This window comes from Notolabrus celidotus, chromosome 3, assembly GCF_009762535.1.
Source record: "Notolabrus celidotus isolate fNotCel1 chromosome 3, fNotCel1.pri, whole genome shotgun sequence".
Taxonomy (NCBI): Eukaryota; Metazoa; Chordata; class Actinopteri; order Labriformes; family Labridae; genus Notolabrus; species Notolabrus celidotus.
Window position 1 is genome coordinate 11,460,686 of NC_048274.1, and position 26,188 is coordinate 11,486,873.

The 26,188-nt window shown below is 39.3% G+C and overlaps 1 protein-coding gene across 2 annotated transcripts in view; it reads left to right on the plus strand.

Annotated features, from left to right (window-relative positions):
- The window catches only part of plekha7b (pleckstrin homology domain containing, family A member 7b), a 90,985-nt gene extending 72,629 nt beyond the window's left edge, over window positions 1-18,356 (plus strand). The window contains exons 15-28 of one of the 2 annotated variants that reach the window (XM_034680069.1): window positions 4,521-4,592; window positions 5,699-5,779; window positions 5,905-6,054; window positions 6,705-6,806; window positions 7,498-7,609; window positions 7,835-8,025; window positions 8,159-8,350; window positions 8,437-8,554; window positions 8,646-8,737; window positions 10,062-10,280; window positions 11,896-12,123; window positions 12,517-12,650; window positions 12,794-12,942; window positions 17,701-18,356. In XM_034680069.1, coding sequence (XP_034535960.1) covers window positions 4,521-4,592; window positions 5,699-5,779; window positions 5,905-6,054; window positions 6,705-6,806; window positions 7,498-7,609; window positions 7,835-8,025; window positions 8,159-8,350; window positions 8,437-8,554; window positions 8,646-8,737; window positions 10,062-10,280; window positions 11,896-12,123; window positions 12,517-12,650; window positions 12,794-12,942; window positions 17,701-17,723 — 1,863 coding nt within the window. In that variant the 3' untranslated portion in view covers window positions 17,724-18,356. Of the gene's footprint in view, window positions 1-4,520; window positions 4,593-5,698; window positions 5,780-5,904; window positions 6,055-6,704; window positions 6,807-7,497; window positions 7,610-7,834; window positions 8,026-8,158; window positions 8,351-8,436; window positions 8,555-8,645; window positions 8,738-10,061; window positions 11,491-11,895; window positions 12,124-12,516; window positions 12,651-12,793; window positions 12,943-17,700 lie in introns of those variants that run through there. The other variant, XM_034680071.1, reaches the window with a different exon arrangement.
- Window positions 18,357-26,188: the final 7,832 nt, after the last annotated feature.

Here is a 26,188-nt window from a genome sequence, read left to right on the forward strand (position 1 = left end):
TGTTTTGCTGCTTGACGCTTTGAAATGCGCTTCCAATATAGAGCTGGTATAGGCAGCTGCATTAGAGTTGCCTGAACGCTGTCGCATATGAGAAATGGACATAGCCTCTTGTTCTCAGTGCACTTCATGGCCAGCAGGGGGCAGCTGTTTATGAAATGAAGACCTATGAAACATTTTCCTGTTAAGCTCATGGTCTAAATCAGGGGTTCCCAAAGTGTGGGTCACGAGACACAAATGGGGGGTTGTGAGATGTCTTCGAGAATGTTTTTTTTTTCTAAAGTTATCCAAAAATAGTAAATTTTACCCATTATAGTAAAACATATCGACAAAAACAGTAGCTGAACTTGAATAATACCTGGAAAATAGAAAATGTAATGAGTTTTCTGCCTTTCTTTTACCAGATGACTCCTAAGTTTAGGGTTAGTGAACAGTTAGTTATCAAAAGCATCAGTCGCAGTAGGTTAATTCATAATGGCACAGGAAACACAGCCACAAGCTCATACAGGTAGGCTAATTTCCTGCAGACCAGCTAAATGAAGCCACATTAAATCACTTTGAGGGAAGACAGTAGAGTCTTCTGGTATGATTATTTTGTAATTTATGGTCCCATTTAGATAAAAAAAATTGACAATATAACAGTCTATGATTTCCTCTGATTGGTGGGTTGCTTCAAACTTGATGTAACCTGTCAATCTGGATGGATACACCAAAATCTGTATCCACTCTCATGTCCAAATATAGTCACTTCTGGTTCCAAGTAACAAGATGGCGACTGCAAAAATGCTGAAGTCCAGGTTTTCTGTGTGACATTATGGTATCTGGTCCACTTACTTTATTAACAGTCTACAAAAAAAAAATGTTAGTTACTTTAACAGTTATTCCTAATATAGTGGTTCAACCAGTGTCAAGGTAAAAGTATGTTAGCACTGTTTTAAAGTTGTCTGTTTCATTAAGCTAGCTATTCCATTTATATTTGCGCATATAAAGCTAATTGTTTTGTATGTGTAACACCACGATACATTGATTAGAAATCTGGGTTGTGTTTTGGAAAGGAGGGCGGTCACCTGACGAAGTACGACCTATAACACCTCTCCATTTCCTGTGTCAAAACAGATCCAAAGTATTGACCCGATGATCCTTTCAGTACACAATGTGTTTGAAAACTCCACTCCGAGTTTTGGGTACTGTTGGAATGTAAGGATGGTGTGCATACAAAGTGAAACAACCCATTTCACTGCTTTTCTAAAGGAATGTGATGCATCCCTGAAAGTTATGCAGGATATCTCACATGGACGTCTCGGTCCAGTCACTCACTGTGTGATACTGCAGCACTGCTATGAGACTTGAGATTGTGGAGAGGAAGCTGTCATGCCAGAAGGCTTCCTTGCATGTTGTTAAGCATATCTGAATGTGTTGAACATTTCTTTGATAGCTTTTGTGTCTTCACTTTTTTTTTATTTTGCTTGTTTGAGAATGAGTGATGACCCAATGGTGCTCTTTAAGAAATGAAATTGTAATTGAATGAAAAGTCACATTCAAAGGCCTCTAGTTTCCCTGTGGTGACTGGCAAACAACAATATTGTGGTCTCGATGGAGCAGAATAAAAACTTAGTACTGCACTTAAATTAAGTTGGCAAAGTTGGGAAAGTTGTAAAAATGTTAATTTCTTCTTTCAATGTTATAGTTTTCATTTGATCCTCTCTTACTTGTTAAAGAAATGCCTTTCAATGATATCACATAATACAGGGTTTTGTTGTTATTTCTAAAAACTTGTAGTTTCCATGCCCGAGCTAAAATATCCCAGAGATCATTAGAGCAATTTTTCCACACACACACAAAGCCCTTCCAAAACCACAGAAACAAAACAAAACTTTTCTCACAGGCCGTTCGGTGCTCTCCGTGATGAGTAATTGACTTTGACATGTAAAATAGGTGGAATGCCCTTTTAATTGAGTCTCCCATTTGCAGTGGTCCATGAAGCTGTGCTGGGTGTGGTGTCCCTAATGTGGATGTGTTATGAATATTCCACCCACATTTTCAGATTCATGCATTTCTAACTGTTACAGTAAACTGGCAAACAAACATCTGCTCTGTTCTGTGGAGAAGCATAAAAGGTGACAGTACAATGAGCTCATAGAACCAGACCAGGTTCTGAACCAGACCAGACACTTCCTGTGACCATATTTGGGATATAATAGAAATGAACTGTTTTCTGAAATGAGAAAGTAAGCTTACGAGTGCTACAAATTTGTCTGTAAAGATTCAGTTGAAGTTTTACTCGGTTACTCTCCTACACATTCTTACTGATCTTCCGGCTGTGTAAGATGCTGATTGGTCAAAATCCCTCGACAACAGTTATTAACTTCCACTAACATGAGCAATGCCAGAGGCAAACTGATCACATGATCTAATCAATCTGCGGAAAAGAGTGGTGGTGATGATAGCAGCAGGGTTCAAAGTTGTGACATTTGCCAAGTTTTTTTTAAAGGTGTGTGACCCGCAGAGCTCAGAGAAGGAGAGCTGAATGAGGACAGTTTATTGTTAAAGGTGACATATCATGCAAAATTGACTTTTTAATGGTTCTTTACCTGAAATATGTGTCCCTGGCATTTCTACAAAGCCCCCGAAAATGAAAAAAATCCATTCTGCCCCTGTTTTGATTTCTCCACCTTTCTGTAAATGTGTGTGAAACGAGCCGTTTCAGACTTCCGTGTTTTTGTTACGTAACAACAATTTCCGGTCTGTCACGGAGTCAGAGCTCGGAGCTTGTTCAGCCCATAGACTGTATAAAGTAATACTGAGTCCCCCCTCCGTTTTTCATTACCTGCACAAATGTGTGGTAACAAGGAGCTTAGGAGGGAGGCATGCTAGTTGTAGGCTGTCTTAATAAACACAAAGGTCGGTTTTACTCCCCACGTCTGCAGATTTGAAGATCTAGTGGATTATTTTTATTTATCATGGATAAGTGCTAGCGCTAGTTAGCATAGCCACATGTCGTAGCTGTAGCTGTGTACCAAGACACACGTCTACATACTGACAAATAAAACAACATGAAACACAGAATCTGTGACCAATCCTTCAGAAAAGGTCCCGCTGCCTTTCTGGCAGAGGTCGGTTTTACTCCCCGCGTCTGCAGATTTGAAGATCTAGTGGATGATTTTTATTTGTCATGGATAAGTGCTAGCGCTAATTAGCATAGCCACATAGCTATATGTTCGTAGCTGTAGCTGTAGCTGTGTACCAAGACACACGTCGACATACTGACAAATAAAACAACAAGAAACACTAAATCTGTGACCAATCCTTCAGAAAGGTCCCGCTGCCTTTCTGGTAGAGGTCGGTTATACTCCCCACGTCTGCAGATTTGAAGATCTAGTGGATGATTTTTATTTATCATGGATTCAGAGGGTTGAAGTAACGCGATCTCTGAGCAGCCGTGTATATTCAGCCAACATGTAAACATTACATCAACGTGCTGGACAGCCGAGGCACATCCACTTTTTTTGAGCATAAACTTAAAGACATGTTTTGGGGACCTCTTAGACCAATATATATTGATGAAAAAAGCGTGATATGTCACCTTTAAAAATCTATTGTAACAGGCAGACAAGAATCTATCGCCGTGGGATGCTAACTGCGGTGGAATCACTATTTTTTTTTACCTGTACACATTAATCATTTTAAATCAATAAAATAATCTTTTGACCAAGTTTTTTGACATTGCGTCGGGATTATATTTCCCATAACTACCTGCTAACCATACATTATCCCTTAAATAATAAATGATTAATTGTAAGAATACACAGGTATCGCTTTTAGACAAGAAACACTTGGGAAACATTTCTCATTAAAGCCAGAAGCTAGCTGTGAGGATTGCTAAGGTTAATTTGTGAGTCTGAAATCAGATGTAGCTCATTTGTGAAATGAACCTTCTCTAATAATGAAAAACATCCTGTTAATTTTGGGGGTTTCATTATATCGACAATGCAATGGCTCGTGCAGATACACAGAGTCGCTCCTCTCTGCATTTTACTGCCTTACCACACCTGAAACTAGAGGCCTTAACAAAAGCAGAAATGAACCCAGGTGACCTACTGTAGTTTTGGAAGCAGAAATAATAAATTTAGGTCTCTATTTATCTTTTATTTTCCCAATATGGACCAATGTTTGTGAATCAGGGGAAGCCAGGGATGAGCAGCTTTGGGTTTTTGGGTGTTTCCCCAAAAACAAAGATGCAGAAGTTCTCCCTGCATACATGTTTCTACTCTGCTTTGCACTTTTTTTTAAATTCAGCTCAAGCTCCAGTTTTTTGTGGCTGTGATTTTTTTTTCTCCCTTTTCCTCATAATCTTGTCTTGATCCACCCAGCTTGATTTAAATACCAGTCTGAATTTATTTTGAAAATATATACAGTTCTCATTCTTTGTTTACTTAAAGTATTCAAGAGAAGCTGTTCAAAACGTGCCGTTTAATCGCTGATGTTGAACATTTTGTTGTATTTGTTGCTGTTTTGAATTTCAGGTCACTGGACGTGAGAGTTTCAAAACAGAAAGACCGTCGAGGCCTGTGAAAATAGCAGAAAGTGATGCCGACGTGAGTGAATCCCTCTGTTCTCAAGACTTAAAAACAAAGTCTGATAAGCACCCTGTTTATCCGTCTCCTTCTTTTCTTTAAGATCTCCATTTCAGACTTCTTACAATCCACTACAGAGACGCAGCTGACTTTAGTCTGACTTTACTGTGTTTTGGTGTGGTTCGTGTGTGTGTATGTGTGTGTGTTCTTAAGTTGTGGTAAACAGAGGCTGCAGAGGGAAGGGAACGTATGTACATTGCAACACTGTGGGGACACCCATCCACACTGCGCAGTGAGGGCCTGAGAGTATCGACCACAGCTTTTATTTTCCTCTCTGCAATTTAAAGGGAAAAATACATGTAATGGGAGTTTTAGATGTCGGGCTGTTAAATTTTTCAGTTTGATTTGCCTGATCGCGCTCTTCTCACTCTTTGTTTTCTGCTGAATGGAGGTAAATAAGATGGATGTCCTGGCTTTTCATCATTAGCATTGTTCCACTTTAACAATTTATAAGAAATTGCCAGTAAATTTGTCTGAGCGATGAATATTTCATGCAATTAAAAACAACAATATACAGCAGCAAAATAAAAACAGCTTAATTATTAATTGAACAGAATGATAAATAGATCTGAGAAAAAAAGAGAGTGTGTGAGAAAGACTGTGAACTAGGCAATCTTATGTTGTTTTCATAAACACATAACCCATTTCTGGGAAAACAAATCTGTCACTCTCAATCAACTTGCTTTTCTCCAAAAAGTGAATGTGAAAATATGGATTTTTGATTATGATTACTCATAATGGGTATTACCAGATCTCGCCCCCAAATCTAGACAGTATGGAGCCTTTTGATATCTCTCAGTGCGCTGATGAGATGAAATCCTCGGGGCTTTTCACATGGACAAGCCTTATTGACATATTTACAGACAGCAAAGACTACAGTAGACGATCGATTCGTCTTATCTGGCTGCTTGTTGTGGATGCAGCTGAATGAAGACAAGAATGAAACAGCAGACAGATACTGTATCTCATCTATCTAGTCATTATTTGATATGTGTGCACTTTGTATTGTTAAAGAGAGCAATAAAATGTTGGGGTTGATAATATCTTTATCTGTTTTTCTGCTTTAGGTGAAATTAAGTCGACTGTGTGAACAAGACAAGATCCTACAAGAGCTGGAGGCCAGGATACGTGCTTTAAAAGAGGACAAGGTTCCCTCTACATATATCTAAAACAAGCCTGTTTCTCTTTTCTATGTGGAGTCTGTGTTTGTCTGTGTGTGTGAGACTACAAATGCTCCTTGTGTGATCACCCCGTCTTTCATGTCCTTATGTAGGACAAGCTGGAGTCTGTGCTGGATGTTTCCCACCAGCAGATGGAGCAGTACCGAGATCAGCCGGCACACGCTGAGAAGATTGCCTATCAGCAGAAATTACTACAGGAGGACGTGGTGCACATCAGGGCTGAGATATCACAAGTTTCCACTGTAAGACAAAAGCTGCACTCACAAGTTCAGTATGGCTTTAATGTAAAGTGCACATTGTTTCACTTCTTTGTTCTAAAGCACTGGGATCTAAAATTAACCCCTCACACTGACTCACCTATGATGAACAGACTCCCCTTGTGTTGTGTTTCTATTGGTTTCAAACAAGACGCTTACATCTCTCTTTTCAGTTGTGTCCTTTTGATGGTCGCTGCAACTGTAACAGTTTCAGGATGACTGTCACTCTCAAAATGAGTATCTGGGGATTAACCAGACGTTTCAAAGACACTCATAGTAAACGTCTGGGCCATTTAGAAAGATTACATAGTCAAAGCATTTGTTATAATCAGTATTCAAATGAAGTTTCAAAAGAACATATACAAATAAACTTCGAGTAAACAACAGTATTTTTGGCCCTCCAAATAAACTTCCAGTCACACATTTGTGAAGCTCTCAGCTTTTCTAAGACGAAGTGAGGCATTGAAACAACAGATTAAATCAAAGTGGTCTAATTTCTAGTGAAAAATATATAATCTGATGGATGTAAATCAACACACCTGCTCTATTTCTTTCAGCTGCATCTTACTGTATGTATAAAATGTGGCTTTAAGTTTTTGCATCTCAGTCTGAGTGTTTTCTGTGTTGACTTGCAGGAGATGGAGAACGCATGGAGTGAGTACAGCCGGCTGGAGAGAGATGTGGACTGGCTGAAGTCAGCCCTGCAGGGACACATGACCCGAAGTGATCTATCTCAGGTCAGTGGCATTTCTTGTGTCATCTTCAAATACAAAGCTACACTACCAGTCAAAGTTTGGACACACCTTCTCATTGAGTGTTTTTTATTTATTTTAATTATTTTCAACATTAGAGATTAATACTGAAGACATCAAAACTATGAAATAATCTGGTTTTGCCATAATCTGGATTACAACAGTAGTCAAATAGGGCTATCCATTGTGTACTAACCCTACCTCTGAACAACACAATTGATGGTCTCAAACACATTAGGAAGGTAAGTTATTCTACAAATGAACTCTTGACAAGGCTCATGTGCCTTAGAATCCATTCCAGGAGACCACTTCATGAAGCAGACTGAGAGAATACCAAGAGTGTGCAAAGCTGTCATGAAGGAAAAAGGGGGCAACTTTATAGAATCTAAAATATAGAACAAATTCTGGTTTATTTAACACTTTTTTGTTAATTAAATAATTCCATTCAAGTTCTTTCATAGTTTTGATGTCTTCAGTATTAATCTACAGTGTTTCAAATAATTAAAATAAATACAAACCCTTGAATGAGAAGGTGTGTCCACACTTTTGACTGGTAGTGTATGTACAGGCAAATTCAATATACTTTTGTCAGTGACCCATCACTTTGGAACTCAAGTCATTTTACATATACAAAGAAATGTGTCTATGAATGTGTCTTTCTTTGTGTGTGGTGCAGCAAGAGAAAGTCCAGATCAGAAAAGAGCTGTGGAGGATTGAGGATGTCATTGCCGGCCTCAGCACCAGTAAAGCCATCTACAAAGTCACTATCTCCTCTGTTACCAACCCAGGTCAGTGGAGTGTAACCTATGGGTTTCATGTGTACAAAGCAAAACATATTTGCATTGAGTGAAACACAGCACATGCCACGTGCTCACACCACTGTTACTCATCGTTAAAGCTCTTAATCACACACTCAATACTAATGCCTTGAACATTTCACATGGGAAAACTAAGCTCTGTCTTACAGCGTGTTTGTATTCGTCTTACATGTGCATATTCACCAAAATCCTTAGAGAGGAAATTTGTGCCTTCAGTGTCGGCGTCATCAGTGCCTTCTGTGTCTGGGAGCCCGTCTGCTATGGAGATGAGACTGTCGCAGCACAGCCCCCACCTCAGCCCCAGTATGCACACCCCCACCCTGTTCTCCAGCCCCAGCCAGCAACCCTTACAACACTCTGCAACTATCACCTGTGGGCTTAACTGGGTGAGTTTAGCCTGACAAAGATGTTGACTGAGGCTGAGCTGTTGTTTTCATGCTCTTATAGAAGGAGCTGGTGTCACATGCAAATAAGTGTGATGCTTGTTATCTTAGTCTCTAACAGTTTCTCTATGTGCAGGGTGAGGATGATGTGCCTCCCAGACCTCCTCTACCTCAGCTCTACAGTCCTGAAGAGCACCCCCCTGCTGTGCCCCCTCTCCCCCGAGAGACCACAGTCATCAGACACACTTCTGTACGCGGCCTCAAACGACAGTCGGATGAACGCAAAAGGGACCGAGAGATTGGCCAGTACACCAACGGAGACGGAAAGGTACGTACAGTGTTTGATGTGTGTGCTACTTGAATGTCTAAATATTTGTGTAATGCATGTTTGTAATGTCTGTCTCTGTATCTCAGGTGGAACTTAGACCCTTCCTGAGTGATCCAGAGCTCATGGGAGTTGGAGACAGCTCCAGCTACATTACTGTAGTGACATCGTCTGGACCTGAAGGTTACCAGACTTTACCCAGCAGAGGTAAACAGATAATAGAGCCAGTAAAACTGATTGATTTAGCTGGAGCATGTATATAAAGTCAATATATGAATGTGTTTTGGCTTTCCCTCAGGAGTGGCTGGCTCCTCACTTAGACTAAATCAGTCTTCAAGCATCTCCTCATATGTAACTCTCCGTAGAGCAGCGTCAGCTGCCGGCGTAAAGGTAAAGTATTAACTAAGACTTCAATGGCAAAAGAGGGAATCAAAAGTTTCAAACCCACCAATATGTAAGCCTAATTCCTGAAGAAATCAGTGATGTTTATGTATGAATTTAGCAAGAGTTCAATTATGTAGGATTGGGAGCTAGTGTTGATACTTCTGACTCTACTAAATCCTCAAAAAGATCCAGCCAGAAGTGCACACAGGTGTACAGGCAGTGAGGGATCTGGTTTTAGTTCTTACTACATATGAGTAATGCTTTTATAAACTGTTATGAGTCATAGCAAATGAAGACAGTCTTGTGTGCTGGTTGGCATTGTGAAAGTAAATTATGTTGTTTAATACAAGAATAAAATTAGAACCATAACATTTATAATAATAACAATAATAATAATAATAATAATAATAATAATAATAAAAAGAAGAAGAGGAAGAAAAAAGAAGAAGAATAGTATTCATAATAATTTAAAATGTATTTACAAATGTAAACATGTTAATTCCTACTGTGATAATTATTGCAGTGTTGATGTGATTCTTTTTCATCGGTCAAAATGACTTGGCCAAAGCTCATGCTCATATTAGAGTCAAATCACATTCTATTTTCGTTTAAGAAACAAATCCCGGGCTTTTAAGAATCACATCTTGATATGAGAACCTGACATGTGCTACAATCATCAATTTTAATCAATGAATTAATGTTATAAATGAAGAGTTAATTTCCCAAAACAGTTAACTCACTTTTAAAAAAAATTGAAAATATTTAAAAAAAAACATAGTTTTTCTATAACTAGCTTTTGATATTATCAATCAACTGAGGTTGGGTGGCTTTGACTAAGTCAAAATGACTCTACTAATCAGAGGTATCTTGAAAATGTAACTTTATTAGGAATCTATATAAAAAAGAAATATGTTTTTAGAAAATTTATAAAATCGGATATTAGTAGTTAGATAGTTATCTGTTTTTGCAAATGAAAACTTCAAATACACTGTTAACAGTATTTAGTTATTGCCCAAACCATATAATACTTAATAACATTCATTCAAATGATTAGACGCATTATTCAGAGGAGGAATATTATTTGTGATACTTTTTTATGCTGCTTTAATGAACCTGATTCTCTCTTTATGCTCCATTTTCACCTTAGCTGTGCCTTGTATACAAAAATACAAAAATACAGAATTATATTTGTTATCTTTCCCACTCCTTCTCACCATTGACTCTTCATGTGTCTTATATGTGAGGTTTATTTTCATTTTTACCCCGTCTTTGCCTTCCGCTGCACCTTTCCGCTCATGCTATCATCTCTTTTTCCTCCCACTCCTCTCAGGAGAGACCAAAAAGTGCCTTGGAGCGTCTGTACTCTGTGGACCCGGTGCAGCAGCAGCAGAGGGGGAAGATGAGTGCTGATGAGCAGCTGGAGAGGATGAAGAGGCACCAGAAGGCCCTCGTCCGCCAGCGCAAACGCACCCTGAGTCACGGGGACCGCCAGTCCTCTGCATCGCCGCGCCCCTCGTCCTCGCGCCCCCTTTCAGCAGACTTGGGATCAGTATGTCACTAGAACAATATCGCACGTCACCCCCCTCATGCATGACGAGAACCAACCCGAGAGTGATGGTGGACAGTAGTCATGCATGCCTGTAGTCTGTCTTTTCTCTGGTCCTGACATCACAGAGTTCAAAGTAATCCAGTAAATTAGAGCAGTGTGGATATTCACCATGTGCCTCTAACTCTTATATAACTTATATACTTGTTATTTAGACTTTAGAAGGCCTTTTAGAGCCAACATTTGACTTGTCTCGCAAGAAAAGCCCAGATATTACCAATTACAATAATAATAATTATAACACAATGATAACAATGTGTTTTAATCCTGTGCTTTCCTTATTGTGACTTGTCAAATGTTGTCTTTGAGTAAGCCCTTCATAGAGAACAACAGGTCTTACTTTACCTAGCACTCACTCACCTTTAGCACAAAGTGTTCACAGTACTTATGTAATCATAAAGAAGGGTTTATTAAAAAGTGGAAATAATGTTAATTATAAATAGTAATAACATCTTTGCTCAGAGTGTTGGCTCATGAATTTCTTGCTTAGCAAACTCGCCACAATAATAACCTCAGACGCAGGCCTTCCAGCCGCTGACCCTCATACTCACTCATTTATACTCACTCTTAAAGATACTAACACTCCTTCATCCATTCATCTCTTCCATCCTCACTCATCTTCTTTTCACTGTGTTGTTGTGTTTTCACCATACTAGCATGCTCTTTTCTATGCAGTAACAGTGTCTTGTGCATTCTCCTCTTACTTAGCCGCCTCCTCCTCTTTGAGAACTTCCATTCATTTGTGTATATGTGTGTGTGTGTGTGTGTGTGTGTGTGTGTGTGTTTGTGTGTGTGAATGTGGGAGAGAAAGAGAGAGAGGAAAAAGTGCCTTGTTATTTTCTACTGACCAAAACATTGACATACACAGAGCAATGCATACTTAAGCCTCGCTCATCCAAACCTAATCATGGCTTCTTCTTGCTGGATGCTCCTTACTTAAGTCAAGGTGTACTGAAGACGGTGTAGGTGTTAAAGAGCTCGGGCTTACGTTGTGAAGCTTAAGACGGAGATGGAGCTCTTAATTTAGATAACACTAATGTGTATGACGTCCTCTGATTTCAGTATTTTTTTATCTGCTAATTAATTGTTAGTTTTAAGAATCATTTTTTAAATGTGAATGCTTGAAAATAAATAAACATTATTTTCTAATGAACTCATATTTCAATGTTTTTTTATTTATGATATTCATCCTCATTCATTATTGTCATGTTGGGTGGAACTACAGAGTGTCTGAGTGTGGTGATCTGTCCTGTGTGTTTCAGTGGTGATGTGCTGTCTTCTGTGCCGGTGTTGTAGAGGATTGTAGCATGCTTCTACATGAGAGCTTTACGCTCGTTTAAGCATGCATAGCATAGAGATGCATGCTCCCTCACTTTCCCTTTTTCACACCTGTACCTCAACACACAGACACACCCCGCACTTGTTACATGAATTTATGTGTGAAGGCAAGTGAAGAAGTTTCTCTAACGCTCACTCGATTAACAGAAAGTCATGATGGGGAGACTCATTTCGGTGTTTCACATCAAACACTGTATTTTGTCCTGTTTGCATTGTCCAGTGGAAGAGGGAGCAGGAGTTTGACCTGCAGTTGCTGGAGAGGGCTGTTCAGGGGGAGGAAGCACAGGGAGTGAGGAGCGTTCAGGGGGAGGAAAGACCTCCCGAGCACAAAGAGAGACCCCGCCCACACTCTGATGAATGGCTGAGTTTCCGCTCCACGGCCACAACCCCTCCCATGCAGAAGCCCGACCTGGAACCACTAGAATATGACCTGGACCTTAACAAAGAGGTAAGTTACCTATCTCAGTGAAGAATGAAGGATAAAATTAGATCAGACCAAAATCTAAAAGTTGTCAAGAACAAAAAAGATTTCACACACTCCAATCCCCCTACTTTCTTTCATTTGATTTACTTAACACTCAGCAATGTGCAATACAATGCAGATGCAATGAAAAGCTTAAATGCCTTATCTTTTATCTTTTACTAAATTATGTCCATTTTGGTTGCTAGATCTTTATTCTTCTTTTAAAACCAAGTAGATAAATATTCAAGAACAGTTTAGTCTTCGTCTATACCCATCCTCACATCCCTCAGCTGTGCAACTTGATATTCTTCCTTTTTGGGAGGTAATCTGATGGCAAGAGGATGTTACTGTAACACGCACCGTTTCTGTCTTGTACAGCTTTCTAAGCCTGAGAAAGTGTTGATACCAGAGCGCTACGTGGATTCAGAGCCCGAGGAGCCTCTCAGTCCTCAGGAGGTGGAGGAACGCCATCGCAAAGTAGAGCGCATTAAAAGCATCTTGGCGAAGTCCAGGTAAATAAAATAGAAACATACAGTGTTAAGGACGTTTTTCAAAAACACCTTTTAGTCAAACATTGAGTCAAAGCACTTGCACATTACCACCTTTACATCATATTTAGTTAATTTGTGCTTGAATGTATTTGTGCACGGGACAGTGTGCAGAACCTTGCGTCTACGGTGCCTGTGGATAAGCCAGATGCGGGGCTCATGGCCCTCGACTCAGCTCTGCAGGAGCAGGAGAGGATCATCACCATGTCCTACGCTCTCGCTTCAGAGGCTTCACTCAAGAGCAAACTGGTTGCAGGTCAGTCATTTACATAAATAGAAATTATTTTCCCTTCATTTGAGCCTGTTGGAAATGTATGTTTATACATCTTAGCTTTTCAAAAGAGTGTAAAACCTGTTCTCTGAAACACTTGCAGATATAATTACTGTGTCTGTACTGGAAGCATACCAGCACTGCCAGGTCCAGTAAATCTCCCCTCAGCTTCACATTGACGTCTTTTGGTCTAAGAAGGGATAATGGGGAAAACTCTGGATTGATGAAGTGGAGATGAGAAGGGCGTTAGGTGCAGAGTCAAGCAATAAGGCTGTTCATTTTCTAATAACTGAACATTATTCCTTCTTAGGAGTGCAGATAGCCTCTAATTGCAATCCGTGTAGAATCTTTCAGACAGGGGAGGAATCGCTTGATGGGGCCGTTTTGTGTGCTGATCAATGACCCAGTCAAACTCCACTCTCCTTCTGCACACTGCTGCTGCTGCTTTGAACGTAGCTCTGAACCTGCATAAAAGACACTGCACGCACTTTTCATCTCTTTCATACTCTACAGCAGACAGGCAAGTTCATTTTCACTGTAGCTGCAGCAGGTTGTCAGTCTGTCTGCCTCACACACACACATGCACATATATCTGTCACACGCAGTAACACTCAAGCTGTCAGCGTGTGTGGAAGCTTAATATGCACAGTGAGGCAAAGTCAACAATTATAACATTATTTCCAGCATTGAGAAATGTCAGAGAATATAACTGGTGGCATCTTGTCAGAAGAGACTGAATCACTGACTCTCTCTCTCTTTGGTGTTAAAGGAAGGTACGCTGCTGCACTTTCAAATCCCTGAATTAAAAGAAGTGTCTTTTTTACCGTATTATGCATGAGACACTTCAATGAAAGCAGGCACACAGGCAGGAGTGTGCAGCGCTGCAATCACTTACAGTTTATATTAAAGGGCTGTTGTTAATATTTAATTTGGCTTTTCTTAATTGTAAAATATTTTGGTATTTTGGACTGATACATCTGGGATAATGAGATTATTAATGAAGGAAAAACATCTTTAATTTTGCACTGGAAAATTAAAATCAAAATATTAATTATCTACACAATGTAATTATTCTTAGTGGGTCCTTCCACGATCAAATGTATAAAAGAAGGTCGACCACCACTTTCTTTTTTTTTACAGATTACGCTCAAGCTATTGAACACACACATTAACCAAACTAAGGACTTATCTTTTTGACTCTTTTTCACTGATATTGGTGGATGTTTATAGATTTATAAATTGGGAGGAGCATCATTAAAGGTTGTCTGTCATCCTCAATGCATAGTTGATTAGATTGTACTAGTAGCAGATCAACTCATGATGACAGCACCTATACATTTTGCCATATATGGGATTTTATCAAGCAGCATCAGGTCTTAAAATATGAAGCCTATGCAGAAATTTGCCAATACCAAGTCTCGATCCAATACCTGTGTTTGCATAGATAATAGTTGCACAAAAGGTAAGAGAGGTGAGCTGCACACTATTTTTTTCCTTAACAAAAATGGGTAATTAAAAAAATCACCAAAATATGTCTTATGCTTATTCCATTTAACTTAATCCAGCTAGCTTAAATCCGAGGCTGCTCTCAACTGCGAGACAGGGAATGTAAATAGTGGATCCAAGCGGCAACCTCCGGTCTTAAAATATGAAGCCCATGCGGAAATGCTAAAAACTGCAGTTCCTCGAGCGTCCACTTGAGGCTAACTGCAGAAACACCGGAAATCACATACACTCCCATTCAAAAAAGCCGATCTTTACAGCAGAAATTAACATGTTTACAGCCTGGTTCAAAACGGTTTATGTCTGAATAGCTGATTCTCTATCGGGGGGTGAATTTTTTTATAACTCGTTACTTTCGAAGATTTGAAACCTACGAGTTTTGCCCAAATAAGGGCATGACTGACTTGATTGACAGGTGGGCACCCTGTAGCTGTGAGAGAAAAGGAGAAAGGCCCACCTCTTTCCCTCACACTAGCTTGGACGAAGTTAGGTTGAGTTAAGCATTTCCAGTATGGCATCTGCCTACGATAGGCTTCAAAACAGGGCTTCAGAAACAGCTGACGTCACAGATACTATGTCCATTTATTATAGAGTCAATGGGTTTCATACATTTCTTTAATTTATGGATTTTCTAATATTTTTCTATTAAATAAATGTCAACCTCCAGCAAATACTGAAAAAAAGTTATCACAATTCATGAGTATCCAAGGTGGTGTCTTTAAGTGGCTCAGACTGTACGACACAGGATGTTAAAGTGTAGTGAACGAGTCATGAACACCTGCAGAATCACACATTTGATCCTCTCTCTGTGCTCAGAAAACTGTCCCACGACTGTCCTTTTGACTACTGTTGTTTTCTCCTTCTCTATCCTCCCTCTGTCCTCTCCTCTGTAGTTCCACCACAGGCTAACCTCCCCACTCCTCCACCCCCACCCCCTCTTCCACCTCCTCCTCTTCCTCCTGTATCTGCCGTGTCTGTGGCGCCTCCCTCTCCTCTAAGCAATGGAATTCACTACACGTTTGTCTAATCCGAGAAATAAAGTAAGGCCTAACTGCATGTTTTTATAGGGCTAATGTTTTCAAGGCCTCACTAATCCTCTCTCTAACAGGAGGCTTCTGCGTGCTCTGCACCTCCCTGCATGCTCACTGCTGTGCTGTGATTGTAGGAAACAGGTTAGGGAAGCCCTGCCTCTGCTCCCATTATGATCCAAACAAACATCTGCAGGCAGTCAGCTCATCTCACTGTGATAATTGTCTGTAAATTGTTTTTTTTTTCTTTTTGTACTACTGCCAAAATATTTATGGATGAATGAGGAAAGAAAGGGCTTCAGCTAACAAGACTGTTTGTAGAATTGTGTATAATTAACAAAGGAGACACCTTTTGATTTAGCACCTTGACAGCTCAGTAGTCAGCACAGCTGCATTCCTCAGCATCAATTAGCTCCCCATCTGTAGCCTCGAAGAAACAAGTAAAAAAAAACTGCAGCTCTTACTGTTGTTACTGTACACGCAGAAAGAAGGTGTGGTTTTTTTTGTCTTATTAAAAAATCTTCCATCCGTGAGCCGACACCAGCAAATATCTGATTACTACATTTTATCCCTGGAGTCTTTTAACATGAGATTAAACTCTCCACGGAACAGCAGGTGAGGGAGGAGTTGTTAGATAGAGATACAATAAATGTGCCAAACATTTTAACACAGATGTAAAATCACCCGGTATAAATAATAATAACGTTAAGTGTCCATCTACAGCATTTTGACCTTTAACCTTTTGGTATAGAGCAGCGTTAAAGGAGAAGTAATAGGTCAGAATTGCATGACTTGAATGCATTATCACCTTCTACAAAAGGAATCCTCATTCTTTGAAAACGTGTGTGGCTGCATGCTTTCTGTTGTCTTCTGTCTGATACTTATTCTTGTTTTTCGATGTTTGAGAAAAGCCAAGGTATGTAGTTGTTGCTCCTCTGATGAAGATCAGGAGGACATGTAGGATCTGAAACTGGATTTATTGGTGTGTAAATAACTTCACCAGCTGGTAGAAGTCACTAGTCACTAGGACAAGTTTAAAAGTCTCTCTTACTCTTTGACCTTGTAGGTTTTGTTATAGGGAGAAGGATCAAAGAAATATACTACACTCATTTTCATGGAGGTTGGTTAGATGGCATGACATGGGCTAAAAGAGATGATGAAATTTTGTGTCTTCCAAGCATGAAAGTGATGTGTTGCACAGAGACTTTATAGCTTTGCCAGTATAATGGATTACCAATAATGTAGACAGGTACTTGTACACAGCTAGTAATATAGCGCTTGCAGATTTCCATAGTATAATGGAGAGGAATTTTGGCCTTATTCATACGGTTGTGCTCTAGCAGCATTTTTAGTTTGAGTGTATCTTTAATTTAAAAAAATGTATTCAACCAGGAATATTCCCATTGAGGTACAAAGTCTCTGTTACAAGAGAGTCCTGTCCAAGACAGCAGCATACAGAGTTTCAGAGAACAAGACAAAACAACAAACAATAACAAGCAACTATTACATCAATACATAAATTAGCAGTGTTAAGCAGTAAAACATGCACAAGCTGATCAGATGATCCTTTAGTTTTGAAATCCATCAATTGAATAAAACAATCAAGTTTAGATGAACTTGATACTAAGACCAGGATAAAAGCACTTTTACCAAAGACAGAGCGAGTCCGAGGAAGGATTAAAAGAAGATTAAAACCACTGACAACTTTAGGAGTCAATAAAGACCATAAATAAGACGGCAGATCATGTAGTATAAGCCTACCTTTCATACAAGACACATAGACAAGAGACAAACCGCAATGCAGCGTGGTACACTGAGTCACACATTTTAAGAGAGGCTGAGGAAGCATGCAAATAAAGAATATCAGAATAATATCACTATAGTCTATTTTTAAAAAGTATCTTGAGTTTCTCTGTGGGTGTGCTGCTTTTGTTCTCAGAAGAAAGATTTAAGTTTAGTCAACCTTTTTATTCTCTGCTTCAAGAAAAACTGTGGCTTAGTCATGCACAAGTTTTTGGTGCATGGACGAGAACAACCTCTTTAAGGAAAATGAGACCCTGAACTCTACAATAATAATATCGTTTTTTAACTTTATCTTCAAATTACTGTGGAGCTAAAACTTGGGGGAAAAAACAGAGATTTCATAGGGGTTTAGGTTTGATGAATTCTGCTCTGTTGTTCTTACTTTGTCTTTCTTTCTCATCATTTTCAGCTCAAGCAATTTCTGGACACTGAGGTGCTATCCTACAATGGAAGAAAACTAACTGGATTCTGCAAGAAAACAGGATTGTGTTTGTTGATCTTGTCACTCCGCAGCACTGAAACTGAACTAAACATGTAGCTTGATGTTTGAGGCTCAAGCAGCATTGACTGTTTCAAACAGTGACATTATGATGGAGGACTTTGGGAGCTGCTGTGCTTATTAACTATGGAACTGTCTCATAATGTAAATGTCATAGTAATAAAAATATTTTCTACATGTCATTGCACTTTGATTGTACACTGTATCATGTTTTCAAGGTATGACTGACTGGCTTTTACTTGCAGTATGTTCTCAACTGGGAGCCTGGTTGTATTTATGTTTGTTTGTTTGTTTTGTCAGGTACAGAATGTTATGAAGCAGAGGTACTAAAAGCATCATTACGGTAGTATTTTTGTCAAAACTAAGATAATATTCTTACACCAAACCCCTTGAAGTATCGTCTGTATGTACCTGTAGCACTGCCAGTCTCCTTTTAGCTTGCCAAATGAATTTTATTTTTGCTTACATCAGGATGAAAATAACCTTTAACATATTTTCGGTGTGACTGCGAGAAGGTTGCACAATGGAAATTTATAAAAGTGTGAATATTAAAGAGATTAACACAATTTCTGCTTCATCATGCATTTCTTTTTTCAGCTGTCCAATAAAATGAAATCAGCAAAGACACACATTTATATATTAAAAGGTAAATTTGGAGGACACTGTTGACCTAGCAGTTTAAGTGAATGTCCCATATGCAGAGAGAACAGTCCTCATCACATCGATTGCAGGTTGGACTGTCAGCCCCAACCATTTTCTGCATGTCTGCTCTCCACATTGCCTGTCTCTCTCCAGCTTTCCTATTCAATAAAAGGCAAAATGCCCCAAAACATAACTTTAAAAAAGGAAAGGTACTGTTAATTCAATCTGATCTTTTGTACTCTTACAAAATTGATAAAATGCTGTTTGTGACCCTGATTAAATTTTCTTATAACTCCCTTTTTTCATGGGCTGTTTTTGAAACCACTTGCTACATACTACCTACAAATGTAGTATGCAGTATGTACTACATAATTCATACTGTGTTTGAAGGTAGTACGTAGTATGACTATTCTGTAGGATCTATTTTACAGTATGCTGGGTCAGGCGTTGCTGGAAAGCCGAAGCAAACAACCACCAAGCTGAAAGTGAAACTGCTTCTTTAGCATCCACACATTATTAAAAAAGTTAAGTGGTGTATATGGTATTGAATAATTTTCACAGCACCTAAAAACTGTGGGCCCCCTGTCATTAACAGAGAAAAAGAAGGATAATGCTAGCGCTGTGCATTGTGAGAAATAGTACGTGAGGGAGATTGGTCTGCTGCATAATGAGAAATGTTCTTGAATCAGTACAACATCCAGTTACTTTTGGCATACTGCAGATGTTGCTCTTGGTCACATACTACATACTGAATTTTGCCCAGATCATTTTGTACTGCTAGTATAGTAGGCAGTTTTTAAAACAGCCCAGGTGAGATATCATTGGTTGCTGTGTTCCCATGAAGGGTAAAAAATTGACACACTGCTCCTTTAAAGAGTCATACTTCACCACAAAGGCAGAACATGAAAATGTATCAGCTGACATTTTGGCTTTGCTCCATCACTAATAGAAAGAGGGTGACACCAAGTGTTTGTTTTACCTCTGACACCTAAGAGTTCAACTTTATTTTCAGCCTTTTGAGCAACAGCTGATGAAATAATTTCATTGGGACTACAATTTTTAACTACAGAGTCGAAGGTTTCCCTTTTCTTGTCAAATATTGTGACTTCTGCAGCTGGACTGCACCGTGTTGTCTGCGTTCAGCGATTTAGTACACAGAAGTTCAAACTGTCAACATCAAATCCAAATATTTAGGTTTATATTTTCACTCTGATTGAGAAATAAGACAGTAAAGTATGACTTGAACCCCAAAGAGTCTTTGTTCTTGAACATATCTCACTGATGCACTCATTGAGCGCATCTTTATTCTAATCATGTACAAAGAAAAAGTACAAAATGTGCACTCATCATAGCTCCAAGATTCTGTTTGAACTCCTACATTGATTGCCTTGACCCATTAAACTTCATTCTATTATTTGAAAAGGGAACCAGACTATGGCATGCTCAAAGGAGGTGAACTTTCAATACAAAAAAGAGAGAGAGGGAGAGAGAGAGGGGGCTTCTTGAAATGTTTCTTAAGTTCAAAGCTTTCTCCATCTCAAAAGGGCATTTTTAATTTCTTGTATTTTCAAGCAAGAAGGTGGATACTAATAACTCTGGATTCTGAAGAACAGAATTCATATCTTTAAATCATGAACTCTGTCTCCATTGCAATTGTAAAAAGAAACCCCGGAGAAATTCATGTATTGAACTTCTGATTCAAAAAGAAAAGAATATAAGGAGCATAATTCTTTTCAATTATACATTTTAAGGCTGCTATTATTATGGAACGTTTCATTCTTCAACACAAATATTTATTGTTTATCACCCTGGTGCACACGCACATAGAGGACGTAATGCAAACATGATTAATAGATACAGCGCCCTCACTCTTTTTTGCTTGTCTTAGCCGTTGTGTTTGGCTCCCTCCCGAGTGACATCTTCATCTTTAATTGGAGAGTAATTACTTTCCCTCGCCTGCATCGTGGTGTGCTTTGAACACCTGAGAGAGAAGAGGCTACACCTCCCTGAGCAGCCTCCTCCTCCTCCTCTTAGCCTCCGTCTCTCCTCCAGGATCAGGGGCCCCACAGCGCCTGCTGGCCCTGGTGGCAAGAAGAAGACCCATTGCATCCTCTGTTGTGCTTATTTTGCAATAAAATGGGATGTTTTTCCCTCCTCCTGCAAAAAAAAAATCACCCAGGACCCTCCACTGAGGATTGTGGCATTTCCATGTATTGACGTTTGGCTGCTGGTTCATATACATTTGTTATTCTCTGCTCTGGACTTCAAAGAGAATGAAAGAGGGCCTATTATGCTAATTGGGTCCTGTTCTGTTAAACGCAATCAAGGCCTCCCGCATTAATCCTTTACTAAACACTCACTGGCTTCAGAAATGCTTTCTCAGATGAGACACATACTGCTCAGTTTCCTGACAGGGGTGTTGGGGTGTTGATTTAGTAGAAGTAAATATAAGATAATAAGTTTGCAGCGGTGAATAAAATGTCTCATTTCAGTCCAATAAATCAAAGTGGCTCCTGCCTGAGTCTGAAATATGATTAAAAAGACAGCGATCAGGTTAAAGCTTTGACTTTTGCTTCTTTTTATGTCAGGTTTTTTTTCTCTCTCGCTGCTTGAAAGGAGGAGTCTGCTGAGACCACACTGAGGAGCCTGACCTTGTTCTCAGGTCTACATTGTTCACCGCACCACACACTGCATTTGTAACATATTCACACTTTCCCCCTGACAGGAGAAGAGAAAGAAAGAAAGCCTACACTGATTCCCAGTGATACCTATTTCCATCACATAAATATTATTGTTCCTCTCCGTGAGTGTCTGAGGGTTTAGATTACAGTGGAGGCACAGCCGGTGCCTCCTTTGCACACTGTGGGGATCCGGATTGTAGTCCAATTGTACAAATACAAAACCAAGGAAGCCCATGCAATAGGTGCTTTGATTTCAAAAGAGTATTTTATGCTGTTTTATCATTTCCAGGCTCCACATACGGTACATTTTTTAATATGTAAGAAATGGAATGGTGATTTGCTGAATAATTGAAGAGTTAGGAATCACTGAATATTCTTCTCAACGTGCTGCGTGCACGCTATAAAAAGAATAGAGAGGGAGCTGCATTACAGTCATGCTACTCCACATTCACATCACTGCTGCAGTCACTGAAACAATGCCTGTTGTTTCATCTTTTATTTCAAATCCAATTATGATGAGCTTTTAAAACTGCGATATCATTTGGGAGATGATACAAAGGAGAATTAAATATTGACTAATACGTTTACTGACTTTATGTATTAAACAGCAAGAGCACACAATTCCTTCAACATGAATGATTAAGGATGTGTTGAGAATGTGCTGTGTAACATTAAACAATAAATGAATCTCTTGTCCCTTAAACGGAAGGATTTTACAATACCTACAGTGAATTGGGCTTTTTGTATATAAAGGCAATTACTTTGTAAATGAAGCAAATGCCCCTGGGCCTCCTCTTTAATCTAGCTCACACACACACACACATACACACACTCGCTGATCTTTGTGAAATTTACTACATGCAACAACACTAATGAAAAGACTACACGTGCATTTAAAGATCTACAGTGATGCATTTGTTGGTTTCTTTTAGCTACAGGAAAATTAAATTAATAGAATGTGCCTTTATTCTGAAAATCCCACCATACCTGTCTGACATAGATTTACAAATTGTGCTGGGTTTTTCCTTTCAAACACTAAAGTAACAGCTGAGGAGAAAAAAAATCACACTTCATGAGAAGTTTTCTTCTAAACAGGGCCTCAAAACGCACCATGAAGGTGTTTAAAAATTAAGCACACACAGTAAAGCACCATCAATAATTGTTTGCTGTGTATTTACTACAGTGTTGATATTTGTAGTAGTATTGGCTCTGCCTGTGTGATGGTGCGCTTGATAAGTATATAATTAGAATTGGCATGTTGCACTCCTTATTTCAACATGATTAATCACTGCTCCTCTGTTAACTTGAAAGGAAATATTAGATCCTGACTAAACTTTGATGAAATCCGGAGTTACAAGTAAGAGATTTGGGTCAACTAATGAGAACAGAGCGCCCCACTTTGCAAGTCCAGTTGGGAGAGAGACCATTTGCATGTATGCAAATATGCTTTGACTTAATTGCATAACTTGGGCAGGATTTGAGGATGTCGGTCGCATAGAACAGGACCGTGTCAGTGGTTCATCTCGTGAATGGAAGGTCGCAGAGTTCACCGTTATACCACTTAAAGATTCCCTCAGCGACCTAACAGTGTGTTTACATCAGTTACGTTAAGATGAGCAGGGTAAGAAAGGCATGTTTGCTGGTGCACAAAGTCATGAAAATTAATCACACAATCTATCAAACTGAATATATCAACTGAAGATGTCCCTATACTTTAGGATTAATGTATGATCTTCTCATGCATGTGCAGCTTTTGCAGCTTCAACTTTAATATTACAAGCAACAATGTTCATATACATGCATTTTCATTTGTGTAATTAAACATATACATTAATGAACTACTGCCTCATAAAAGACACTTAAAATCCCTTTAATTTGCACTCTACTGTTCTAAATCGAATTTTATTAATTGTTTACATTCTGTTTACAAATGCTAACTATGGTGGCTAAAATAAATGTTACCATTAAAGAAATCATACTTTGGTTAAATGGTTAAATATCATGCTAAAAAGTTTGAAGCACAACTTTTTACCATGATCTTCTGTAATAAAAATAATTGTGAGTCCTCATCGAGAATACAAATCAACCATTCCTGAGAATGATTCAGCTGCACACCTTTGAAACCTGCTCTGGCTGCACTGTAATCAAAGCAACCCCCCTCCTCCTCATCCTCCTCACCCCCTTCATCCTCACTCACTGACTGAATGGTGTTCTCTAATTAACCATGCAGAACAGGAGAAGAACACATGTTAATTTAATGTAACAAAAATGTTGATTTTCATGCACTCTCCTTTTCAAATATTTATGGGCTAGACTTGCATTTTCAAGATGCATCAAAGACTCACAGGGTATGCAAATGTGTCTGCCTTACCCCCCAACAAGTTGGACTGTCTTCTGCTTTTCATGCCGGCTTCATGCTCCACCATCTGAGTTGCTAAGAGGAAGCCATTACACACAGTCAACTCTAAATAGAAGAACAGATTGTTGTTTCTGGAGAACACCTGCTGGCACCTGCTCAACTGCACACACGAGTTATAAGATGTAACTTTACAGATTGAAGCCTGCTAATAAATACCACACACACCATATACAGGCAATGCATCTTTTCTATTTATTTTTGTCTCTAATGATGCAGATTGGATTGTTTGACAGAAGCAGAAATGCAGTGCAGCAACTCTGAGACGTGTTGAACAGAAAAAGATGTCCCTTTGCCGAATTGTAAACATATAAACCAGCAGAACAAAGCCACAGCCTGTGGCCCAAACCCTCAGATTTTATCTCTGGTAAATGCATCTGATTTCTGCGAGTGAAAGGATCTGCATGTGGTTCCGGTAGCGTCCAAAAGGTGGCGCATGAGACACGTGAAACACACATTTGAGCCGCGGTTAGTCCGCTGCCTCTGAAGAGACTCCACACACTCTCACACAGCAGATATCAAATGTGAATCATCATGCATGGATGTGAAAAGTACAGAGTTAGATTGTTACAGGACTGTTCATAATTTAAGCACATGAGGTGCTTCCTCTGCAGCTACAACAAGTGACAGGTATCCCTGCAGCTCCACGTTGCTGAGTGCCAGGAGGCGTTCAAGTGCAAAGTTTGCGCAGGAGTGAAGAGAAAGTTTCTTCCGGAAAGGTATGCCTTCTCTCTTTTTTTGTCTTTTTTTCTTTCACTCTAGTTGTAGCCTTTTATCAAGAACAATTCAAGCAGCATCCTCTTTCACACACACGCTGCAGACAGAAATAATAACAGACTGAAAACTTCTTCAAAATGAGACTTTAGAGGGTTGAATGTGATGTGCTCTGTGATGGAGATGGTGCATTTTTCTTCTTCTACACTAAAACAGAGGGATAGTGGGGCGCACAAGAGTCTGAGCGTGTGTTAAAATGACTTGTGAAGCTGCTCTCTCTCCCTCCCTCCCTCCCTCCCTCTATCTCTTCTCTCTCTTTTTCCTCCCTTCTTTAACTCTATGTGACTCAAGTGAACAATCAGAATTTTCTCCTGCTGTCTCCTCTCTTTGTAAGTAACTTTTTATTATCTGACATTGACAGTTCACAGGGATGGCACTGATGGCATGTTGAATATGGGATGGATGCCTGCAGTAATGTGTGTTGGGTTTGTGTCGTGTAAAGCTGGGGCTGATTTATAGATAATAACTCGATTATCAGTTGTCTCGCTCTTGTCTTTTTTTTTTTATCTTGTCTCTTTCCGGCCAGCGCGAGCTCCTGTTGTTATTTACTTTGTGTGTTTGACACGTGGTAGTTTCCTCCAAACTTAACAGGTATTCTCAAACACATGCTTATATATAGCCTGGCTTATTTCACCTATTTAAAAAAAGATGTGAATTGTCTGGGTCTGTCGCCTGTCTGTGTATCAATTGAAGGTGTTATAGATCTGTTCCTGGAGCTGTTGTAAAACATGATCTGTTTTTTTTAATTGTTTAATGGATGTAGAATAAAAATGACTGAGTCTGCATCGACGTACTGAGGCAGCGTAGAGATTTTTTTAATGCAACCTACCTTTTGCGTAAAAACCTGAATTCAATTTTATATAAAACAATAAAAATATCTCTCTGTTAAAGTCAAGACTGTAAAATGACATTGCTCTTCTAAACTGCACGATTACTATGGCCTATTTTTAAAACAATAACACATTAAATTAATTTTATTTCTAATAATCGGTCTTATAATATACATTCTGACTCCAAAAATCCACCATGTCATGGACACCTTTTATTTTTGAAACGCTCCTTGTCACAAGGATTAAATTATCAATAATACACTGACGACTTTAATATAACACTAACCTCTACGCCTTGTTTTGCGTAAATTGTGCATATGTATGTGGGACTCTTCTCTAAATGATAATCTGTCAAACTATGAGTGTAAAATATATCAAAGTTTAGAAGCTAATAGTTCATCCCAGTCTGTGAAATGTGCACACACTTAAAGAAAAGAGGATGAAGGTGTGAAAATCTTATTTCCCTCACCTAACCTACATCTGACAATTTACCAGAAGAAGAAAACACAAGGTTACATATGATTCAAGTGAGGTTACATTTATGAAAATGAAAGCAGTTTCACACACAAGTCTGAACTTGTTCCCTCACTCCTCGTCATCTTCTCAGAGCTCCTCTTCACTTCTCTTATAATCTGAACACATTTTCTTCTTCTACGGAAACTGTGAATTTAAGACTCTCACAGTGAAGTTACAGAGGTCAGCGCCTTATTTGTCTTCAAACTAAATAAGAAAAGTAGCGCCTCATATGCAGAGAGGAAAAGTCAGCTCTAAGTCGACAGTGGCGGTGCCTGTGAGTGATGCTCATTTTGGGCTTATTAAACGGACTAAACTGCGGACAGTTAAAACCATCTCCCTGACTGCACTTTTATTTCACCACAAATCTCTCCCTGCGTCTCTCTCTGTCTCTCTCTCCCTCCGTCTCTCTCTCTCTCTCTCTCTCTCTCTCTCTCGCATCTCTTGTCTGGGAGGAGAAGGAGGGGGGAGGAGGGGGGAGTCCTGCCTCTTTGCCTTCCTCAGATCAATGCCCTGGCCACTCACTTTCTGATGTTGCACGA